We start from the raw sequence: 11119 nt of genomic DNA, 5'->3' as shown, positions 1-11119 counted from the left end.
TTTGTTAATTATATACAATAGTTATGTAAGTATAATATATTTAAAAATTAATATTAGAGAACTTAGTAAAATGGCAAAATTTCTTAAATATATTTCCAAGGAGTCATTTATATCAATGTTATACAATGTTATTGCAGGTAGAGAAAAATGTAAAGCGTAATTTTACAAATTCAAATTCACAAGAAAATGAAAAATATTATCCATCGCTTTCTTTATTTGTATATGATTAACAAGTAAAAATCCAAATACTCTTTCATTTTCCTTATCTTTCTTACGTGGATGTGCAAAATTTTCCCTTAAATTTTCTCTACCTATGGTAAAATTATATGCTACGTTCTCATGTCTCATGAGAAGTCTCCTGGAAAGCATTAGGGACAATACTTTCCAGGAAACAATTCATGGGACTCGATTAGTACATACATACATATAAGTTAAAATATCGAGAAATCGATGCTTTAAGCAAAACCCAACAATTATTTGCTCGCCAAAAATTCATAAGTAATAGTTTAAAATCCTTTTTTGTTTATTGTATTGGACTTAAGAAATTACCTACTATCTGTTAGTTATAATCAATTATAAATATAAGTTTGAATAACATATAAAAATAATAATATATGCGTAAATGTCAAGATGTACCAGTAACCAGTAAATATAACAGCTCCCAAACATCAATGAAGCAATAATTGACAAGAGCAACCCAGTGATTATCATAGCAATTCCAATAAACTTATCCTATAGGTAACTATATTATCTAACTAACAGTTTTCTTTTGAAAGGAACAAAAATCGATCGTGGTGATGTGCGTATATCATTAACGATTCATATAAATAAATATTCTTTTTCGTTTATACACTGCAGCAACCTTCACGTATCTACCATCACGTATCTGGTATTCAGTGGTTTCCATGTAAGAAAGAGATAGAATGTCAGTGCGAAAGAGATTCGTCTGAGCAAAATATATGTATGTATTTATAGACCGCATTTATTACATCGTGTATATTTCATATGTCTTAATGTTTTCCTTAGGTTCTTTTCTCATTAACACGAAATTTCAACGAAGTGGAGTTTTGTTGTTAGATTTGTTTAACAGAATCACTTATGGTATGTTAAACGTTTTTACGATTTACGACTTCATATGCTGATACACAATCTGGTCAGCAGCTAAAACCTGATGTATATGTAGTACCTGCTGCTTAAATAAATTTCAAAATCATTTTGGAAACGTGTAGAGGTCCATCTATTCAATCATCGACATAGTAATGGTTTAGTAATCGACAACTGCGAAGATTATCTTCTCAGTGTTTTTATTATAGTTCCTCGTATACAAATAGTAATAAATTACTGGTGAGCTTGTTTGATATAAATACAGCAGTAATACTGAAATAAGAGAAAATTTCATATTGGAAACATATTTTGAAGAAAATCATTTTTATTTCAGCATAGAGCTGATGCATCATCATACCTGTCGATTATTAGTTCAATTTAGGAATCTTATTGTTAGTGTATGAATGATGGACAGTGGGGCAAACATAGGATCCATTATTTTTATTAATATTTCTAATAGAACTGATAAGAAAAGGGATATAGTAACATAATGAAGAGAAAAACGTCACGATCTGTAATTACGTTTTAGTCTTACAATTAGTCGATACAGAGAAGCAATAAGTTAGGAGCCCTCATAGTCCAAACGACTAAGGAAACCGGTAATGGGGAGCTTCTTTTCATCACATTTATTCAACAGCAATATTATATACTTTATGAACTTGAATTATCACTATAATAGATTTTAAACAAATTATGTCACCTGCTATTTTTGTAATATATTTCAGCTAATTTTAAATTTCAAACTAGAACCTTAATTTTAAGTTGAATTGGTAGAAAGTGTTGATAACTGGGTCACTGTTGGTTACAGACTGGGTATTTTACTTTACAGGGTGGGCCATGCATTTTGAACATACCTATCTTGATATATTTTCTTTATGCATATCGATTCGACGAAATATTCTGCGTGAAAAAGTGTTAGGATATAATATTAAAAAAATTAACATTTCGTAAAATATTTCGAAAGTTTGATAAGTAATACGTTTGAATAGTGGTATGTAATGTCTAAAATACTACTCCTGAGCTTTCTGTAGTTCACGTACATACACACGTACATATGTACATAATGTTCGTTATTGTTGCAAGCACCCCATACACCGTTACAGCTGACTCTGCTCGCAAGAAGACGGTAAAGATGGACAGTATCGATTGTACCGATAGCTGTCAAGCTGTCCATTTCGTTCCATTTGCGTGACTCAACCTATACAGAAGACTGTAAATGAACATTAATTAAATATTCACAAGTAAATATTAAACTATTCTTTGATATGTGAGAAGGAGAGAACGGAGATGTCCTGAAAAATAACAATCTTATATTAAATTTAGTTTTAAGAAAATACAGATAGAAATAAGGTACAATGTTATCAAACATTTATAGATGCTACACATATTTATGTATTTTAAAATATTTTAAATTCATATAGAATATGTGCTCGATGTGCTAGAATATTTTGTGCTCGATTTTATACATTCAATGTACGCAAGCTTTTTCTTCTTTCTACATAAAGAGCTAATTATCTTGAGATTAATCTACAAATATAGAGTATGTTATAATTAGAAATAGTACCATGTGCGATTAAAATAAAACTGTTGAATCTATTTGAAAACATCGATCTGCAAATCGATCATGTCGCTTGAAACACATCCCCTGCGTACATACGTGACGGATACGTACAATCGACCCCTTGCTACCGCCCAATCTCTAGCACAGGAAGCGATTATAGACTACATCCTGGAACGTACGTTTGGTGTGTTCGCCCTCCGCGGGTATACTGAATCGAATGCTGTACCAATCTCCTAATCGTAGAAGAAATAAACTGACAAATTGTAAATATAGAACGAGAAAGAAACATTCTAATAGTGATAGTAAATTCATATAAATATATTATAATTCCTTTCAGAAATGTATTTATTTACAAAAATATTTTTGCTAATCGATGGCTCTTTTAATTATTCGTTAAATTTACTTAGAAACAGTATTACAAAAAAAAGTCGCATAGGAACAATTTCACAAATTTTGTAATAAAATAATTATTTTATCAATTAAATTATATTAGTACCGTAAAAAATTAAAAATTAAAATATTTAGAAGTGAAGGCAGTATATTATACCAAAGTATTTACTTATTCTGTTACATCAAATTTGTAGATCTTTTAACAAAAGCAAAACTTTAACATTACTTTTGACATTACTTAACAAAATTATTAAAATTAGTTTAATTATTACAAAATAATTGCAACTTATTTAAATATTACACATTTGCAGTGTGATATTTGTTTTTGCTTGTTTGAAACAAGTTTATGGACTTTTGGCTTCAATGACGTTACTACAAGACGGAGAATCGTTTTTATTTCAAGCCGAGACCGACACCATGCGTTACATGCTATGACAGATGAAAACGTTTTTTCGCACAAACATGTTATTGAAAATTGAATAAAATGTTTTATTGACTTTTCACTACGCAATGGGTATTCACTTTTTATGGAGAATCAAAAATGAGATGTTGATAAGGGTGACTAGAATTTAACTTTGAGGATGTCGTCGGATGATAGATCGATGAAGCTTTCTTTGTCATTCATGCTCAAATTGCTATTATTAATGTTTGCTGCAAATGGATCTATTATACACATATTACCATATCTGGGATCTTCTTCCTTTGGATAATAACGACCAAAAGTGAGTGATTTGAGTTTTGTGAGTGATTGTAAGTGCTGTTGAACAATGGTTACCACCTGTCAGTTGACAACCTTCTTTATTATTAAAGATTACTAGATATTCATCAAAATTTGAAAACATTTGCAAATCTTCTACAGCCAATCGTATTTGTTAGAGTAACCTTTTCTTATGAGAAGCATCCATTGTACCTCGTAGTGTGAACATGTCCTTAAGTTGTTCTTACAAGGATATGTTTAGTTCATTTACGCACTCATCGTCGGATAAAAGTTCTTGAAATTTCGAATTATTTTGCTGCTGAAAAAATAATTTGACTTCTTCACGCAGCGCGAACAGTTGAATTAATATTTTGCCTCTCAACAACCATCTCGCTTCAGCATGAAGAAGAATGTGTGTATACTGGGAACCCACGTCTTCACAACGTGTCTCAAATATTCGAAAATTGATCGGTTTGTGTCGAATCGAATTTCATTTATAATTCTAGTAACATCTGATAATAGTTGGTATAGTTCTGGGGACATTCCGTTCGCCACAAGTTGCTCACAGTGTATAATGCAGTGTATAAACAAAACGTCTGGGTGACCAATATTTTTCAGCTTTGTAATAATTTCTGAAAGATGTCCCAATCATGTTTGCGGCACTGTCTGTACATATCTCAATACATTTTTTCCATGCAATTCCGTGTTCCAGGAAATAACTATGAAGTGCTTTAAAAATTGTTAATTTTTAAGATTTTCACACTTTCCTTCACACACAATCCTCACAAAACAAAGGAAAAGTGTCTTATTATTTATATCCATTGATTCGTCAAGTTGAATTGCATAAAATGGTGAATTTTTCACCATTGTTATAACTTGATTTTCAATATTTCAACCATGTCTTCAATTCTACGCCTGACAGTGTTAGCGGGCATTGAAATTGCTTTCAGTTTCTGAACAGCTTGCTTTTCCAAAACCTCTTCACAGATTTGTAACATACAAGGCTTAATTAATTTTTCTCCAATGGTATACGGCTTTTTATTTTTCGCTATCCGAAGTGCTATCAGATAAGAAGCCTTTAATAAGAACTTATGTTTAACAGTCATTTTTGTTAAAGCAATTACTTGCTTTTGCGCATTTTCACGCATTTTTTGAAAATATTCAAGTGATTTCTTAGCTAAATCCAGGTGTTTTGATTGCAAGTGTCTTCCAAGTTTCGAAGGTTTCATGGCATCATTGGATAAACTATCAAAACACACAACACAAAGCGGCCGTGGATCCAGCTCACTATCAGGTTCTTGAATAAATTCAAATTTCAAGTAGTTTGAATCATGTTTTCTTGATAGATTGAGTTTTTTCTTATCTCCGCCTTTAGTTCGAATGTTATTCCCAACGATGCCTGATATTTTAAGAAATTCTGTGGAGCCTCTGATTTATTGATCGGCTCATGGTTAAGTGAAGTACCCATATCGCTACTGTTACTATTATCATTAATTACATTATCTTTTGTATGACTAAAGAAATGTGAAATATTCCTTTGCTTTTTTCCACTCATTATGGGTTTATTTCATTCGAATCTATAACCAAAAAAGAAATGATAGTTATATTTTTTTTATTTATTTAGTGTAATTTGTTATTATATAAAGTAAATTGCTTAAATTTTGCTAATTTGCTATAATATTTTAAAAAACTTGAAATTATACATAAGTACAATAATGATTCGGTAGAAGCAATTAATAAAGAACGAGACAATTGCAATTAAAAAATTTGTATAATTTCTTCAATTATCAAAGTCAAACTATTTGATGCCATTAACTATAACAGTTAAGGGGGTACGGTAGTCACGTGACATTTCGAAATTGCCAGGTCGGTATCTGCTATTACAGTTTTCGTTACAGAAATAGTATTATCCACAGACACGTGGCTGCTTGATGAACGCAAGATGGAGCCTTTCTATGATTTCGAATTCGGGAGGTAGCTTAGAAAATTTCCCCCTCTACTGCACACACTACTATACGAGCTATGTGTACGTGAACTCGGCGCTTCGCGACCGACTTCGGACATTTGCGGAAAGTAGAGAGAGTGCGAATATGAGTCTTACTCTCTCACTCTTGAAACGCCATATTCAACTGTTCAAATCCCTGCAAGCGGCACGAGCCACGCGCGATGTTTCCGATTGCTAAGATATTTTCTGTGATACAATATAGCACTGAATCGTGTGAATGTAGTGGTATTTATCAAACGACACATGTTATTTGTATGTGTATAACTTTTACAAGTGTCACATTCTAAATACCACTACATTCATATTATTCATTGTTTGCCCACGTCGATGTCTTTCTCGAGACACTTTTTCCAAATATCGTTATTATATTAATATGAAGATCACGCATATGTGTGCGTGTACATAAGTATACGTATACATATACAGTAATGTTACGGACGAGAACCGCACTTGGGTCTGGTCGCGGCTCTTGTCCGTGACTGGTAGTCGATTTGGCTTCCTTTACTCTCGGTCGCCAAGATAATTGATGCACGACCGAAGAAGCAAAAAAAAGGGTTTCGCTCGACCGTCTATGCTCAAGCTCGATGCCCGAAATCAATGACGTTACTAAAGACAAGTATAGCATTAGGGATTAAGAATAGGAAAAATTGAAGTTTCTTATTTGCAAACGGATTTTCACGTAACACCAATCGATTCCTTGTGTTCTTCCGAAGAAAATGATATCACATACGACATGATTCCGATTATTTATAATAAAGATACTTAATAACTTAATTTGTAGAAAGAGCTTACTTGTCCGTTTTCCGATTTATTATTTCGCTAGATATTATTCATACTTTTTATATATACATAGAATATATAATACAGAAGTATATATTATTTTACATATATAAGTAGATACTAATGAAACTCAAATCAATTTTAAATAGAAATATTAATATATATATATATATGTATGTGTGTATGTATATTTTGAGTTAGGTCTGGATTAGGATCGTTGGATTCTAAATACAGTCATAATACGATCGAGGGCCGTTTCGTTCACACGAACAAGAGCCGTTACGAGATCCGAGCACGGCTCTCGTCTGTAACATTACTGTATACGTAAATGAGCGTGACCTTTCTTTCTATAAATCAAGTTTTATGTATGTTACAAATAATCGGAATCCTTTCGTGTTTAATATCATTTTCATCGGGAGAGCACAAGGAATTTACTGCTGTTACGTGCGTGAAAATCTGTCTACGAATAAGAAACTTCAACTTTTCCTATTTAAATCCTTAATGCTATCTTTGTTTTTTATGGCCGCCTTGTTCTGGGGTATCGAGCTCGTACGCGATGGTTCCAAGAATTGGTTACACGGAGGCACACATCATACGAGGTAGTGGGGATAGACCGCGGCTCTCGTCCGTGTAGACGAAACAGCTCTCGTCGGCAACATTACTGTATCTACACATATACAGGAAAAAATCTATCGGCTAGATGAAATTATCTTTCAAATTATTATTTTCAAAGATATGATAGTCAGGTTCACAGGAAAACCATTTCCAGAATTTGGGCCTACTGTTCCTGCAGCAGACCCTCCCGTATTGGTTTGAAGGAACAATGTATGGCATGTGGCACTTGACGCGTAGGCGAGATTTCCTGCGATGCTCTCTACTCGAGCAGATTTTCCTGTACTGAAAAACACTAAATTTTCGTATCCAATATCTCGAAAACCATTTGAAAACAGATACATAATTTCTATGTCGTTAAATTTATCTTGAAACGCACTACGAAATGATTTGAAAAAAAGTATATAGTTCTATTTAAAAAACTAAACTTGATTATCGATTATTTCCCCCTTATACCATGCAAATGACATGTAAACACTTTTTTAATTTTGTGTGTTTTTTTTTTGTGTGTTACGCGGGACACTCTGTATGTATACATAAGTGGTAACGCGCTAGGTTAGGAGCGAGCGATGCGATATACGACACGAGCCGAACATGACCGAGTGTTACTCGAAATCGCAACAGCTAATCGACGGTATTGAGATATTTCAATTCCCTATGCATGTCTGGTGGTGTATCCAAACGCACACGACTGTTTTGAATATACATACATGTGATCTACTGCATTTATTTCTTCATTATACACAATGTAACTGTGACATCAGACGTGTATAGGATCTCACAATCTCACCTCGTAACCGTAATGAAATGATGAACGTCAAGATGCACGGATCCTATACCTGTCATCTATGTCTTTACCATTGATCGAGTTCGGATCCCGTTCAAACCTGCAACTTTTTTTTTATTCTACAAGTAATTTTAATATACAATTCCAATCTTTATATAAATTTAATTTTATATTATTATGACTCAAATTATTATTTCATTCCATAAAAGACTGGTTGTAAAAAAATGAGAACGATGCAACTGTGTTTTATGGCTATCTGTGTGGCTAAAATATGAATTATATTTTCTACAGTATTTTATAAATGAAGTAATATATGAAGCGAGGAATTCTAAAGTTAAAAAGCTACTAAAAATTATGTATGAAATAAAAAAGTCACAGATTTGAACTTGCATGATAGCAAAAGACGGGCTCCGTATTCTTGTCTTCTCGGGCTTTCGTAAATATGTCTGGACAAATGAAAATATCGCGCGCGGTTTGTGTCGTTTGTCGGCAACTTGGACAGTATTTAAAGAGCGAGAGAGTAAGGTTCACTTTACACTTGCGTTCTCTTTTGACTTTTCGAATATGGCCGGAGTGGCCCGAAGCGCCGAGCTCACGTACACGCGACTCCTAAGGTGGTGTGTGTAGTGGAGGGGGAAATTTTCAGTAACTCGCATCGTTAATTTGGGTATCACAGATTCCGATTCCACATCGGCAGTCTTTCAAATTAGGCGTCGCCTGGTTTGCAAATGCTCAACTAAATTTGTCACATTTTTTGCTCTGTTTTATCGATAACCCAGCCAAAAGCAATACTGTTGTATGGTTTTACGGCCTGACACTTTTCGTCCTTATATGAGAACATTTTGAACTGGGAAAGGGTTCATTCGATAGAAAAAAGTACAACGCAGCGCAGTCAACTCGCGATTTCGATCAAAACATTTTCTAAATTACATAAAAATGCTTAAATTTCCATACCTGTCAATGGTAGATTTTTGCTCTACTTTACAACACTCGTATTACTAAATATCAGTAGAATTTCGTTAAATCGCGAGTTGACTGCGCTGCATTGAACTGTTTTCTTTCGAATGAACCCATTCCCAGTTTAAAATCATCTCATATAAGGACGAAAAGTGTCAGGCTGTAAACCCCTGTTTTTGCCTAATTTTGTCGGTAATGTCGCCGCTCTGACATATCTGATCGTACCCCCTTAAGGGCCTAGGATCAGATATGTCAGGGCGGTGACATTACCGACAAAATTAGGCAAAAACAGAGGTTTACGCGCTGACGCTTTACGTCCTTATATTGAAAGATTTTGAGATGGAAAAGGACTCATTCGATAGAGGAAGGTTCAATCTAGCCCGCGCTGGTCATTATTTAATCAGATTCTGCTGATGTTCAGTAATATGAGTGTTCAAAGTAAAACAAAAATCGACAAATTCAAAGCCATGAAATCTAAGCATTTTTAGCTAATTTAGAGATTGTTCTGAGCGAAATCATGACCAGCGCGGGCTAGATTGAACCTTCCTCTATCGAATGAGCCCTTTTTCAGCTCAAAACCTTCCAATATAAGGACGTAAAGAGTCAGCGCGATTTGGCAGTGCTTTTTGCCAGGTTGGATATAAAACAGAGTAAAAAACTCACAAGTTTAGTTCCGCTTGAACACACCAGGCAGCGCCTAATCAGGAGGTCCGTGCTGCCCTGAGTTGGCACGCGAGTTTCGAGAATTTGACGCACCACTACACATGCAACTATACGAGCTGCGTGTTTCGTTCATGTCCCACAAGAAGTCCCATGAAAAGTCATTCCGAGTGACATTGTAAGGTTCGAACAGAAAGTGAGCTCGGCGGTTCGGACTTCTTCGGACGACTTCGGAAAGATTCGGAAAGAACCTTGAAATGCTTAGGTCCAAGTCACCGGCAAGCGCAACAAGGCTCAAGCAGCCTTTTTGATATTATAGATATTTTCACGTTTCGACTCGGAAGGAGATTCTTCGGTGAGATCTTCAAAAATTTTTATGAAATTTTGAGGGATGAGTTTAAAGATCAAACGATGACATTCTCTGTGTATTTTGTATGAAAAATTAAATTAAAACAAGTTTATGTACAAGCTGATACAATCGAGAAAGAGTGATTCTACATGCAATAATAAACTAAAAATAAAGAATATAAATTGTTTATAATATTTATATGTTCTTAAGTCTGGGTTAGGTCTGGGTTAGATCTGGATATATACAAAATAAAAGGAGACATTGCTAAAAATACATTAATTTAATATGTTTACTTTTTAATTATAATAATTTATAATTATATTTTTCCCCCCGTTCCCGCCTCTTCCCCCCAGGCCAGGTTCGCAGTTGCTGCCGCGACCCCGACTGCGGCTTCTCCCATACTTCCACTTGCGGATTTTCTTTTTAAAGTCCCAAAATTATAATATGAAAAATAGACACATGTTATTCACGAAATTTACTTCGTTCTTGAACAAAAAATGAATAGATAAATTACTGAGCGCTTTAGCATAAGATCGCCTATGATCTACGTATCTTTTGTCGTCATGCCTCCTCTAAAGCTTGCACCGACTCCGACGCCGACGCTGGAGTCGGCGTTGGTGTGGGCGTCGGGCGTCGGCGTTGGCGTCGGCGCTAGCTTTAGAGGAGGCATGACGACAAAACGTACGTAGATCATAGGCGATCTTATGCTAAAGCGCTAAGTAATTTATCTATTCATTTTTTGTTCAAGAACGAAGTAAATTTCGTGAATAACGTGTCTATTTTTCATATTACAGTTCTGGGATTTTAAAAAGAAAGTCCGTAAATGGAAGTATGGGAGAAGCCGCGGTCGGGGTCGCAGCGGCAACCGAGATTCTGATGATTATTATAAATATATTAAATTAATGTATTTTTAGCAACGTCTCCTCTTATTTTGTATATACCCAGAGCTAACCCTGACCTAACCCAGACCAAACCGGAAGGAGAAACGAATTGGAAATAATTCGCCACATATACAAAAAGATAACTAAAATTCGTTTACTGTTATTGTTTGTAAGTAAATTAATATGAAATCATCATGAACTTGTTTTAATTGTTTTTTAAAGGCTGGTATTAAGAACGTAGAAAATGTAAAACTTGTAAGTATATCATCTTTTACATTCAAGTTACATAAACTCGAAAAGTAATTTTTATTAAACTGATTTAGTTTTGCAGATAAA

The 11119-nt window shown here is 34.3% G+C and overlaps 1 protein-coding gene across 1 annotated transcript; it reads right to left on the bottom strand.

Annotated features, from left to right (window-relative positions):
- Window positions 1-4621: 4621 nt before the first annotated feature.
- LOC143185950 (zinc finger MYM-type protein 6-like) lies at window positions 4622-5220 on the bottom strand. Its single transcript, XM_076389285.1, has 2 exons — window positions 5217-5220; window positions 4622-5151 (listed from the first exon to the last, which is right to left on the bottom strand). Exons 1-2 carry the CDS (start codon window positions 5218-5220, stop codon window positions 4622-4624), a joined length of 534 nt encoding a protein of 177 aa, XP_076245400.1.
- Between the last annotated feature and the right edge of the window lie 5899 nt (window positions 5221-11119).

The sequence above is a fragment of the Calliopsis andreniformis genome, chromosome 12 (genome assembly GCF_051401765.1).
Source record: "Calliopsis andreniformis isolate RMS-2024a chromosome 12, iyCalAndr_principal, whole genome shotgun sequence".
Lineage (NCBI taxonomy): Eukaryota > Metazoa > Arthropoda > Insecta > Hymenoptera > Andrenidae > Calliopsis > Calliopsis andreniformis.
This window is presented reverse-complemented; position numbering and strand designations above follow the sequence as displayed.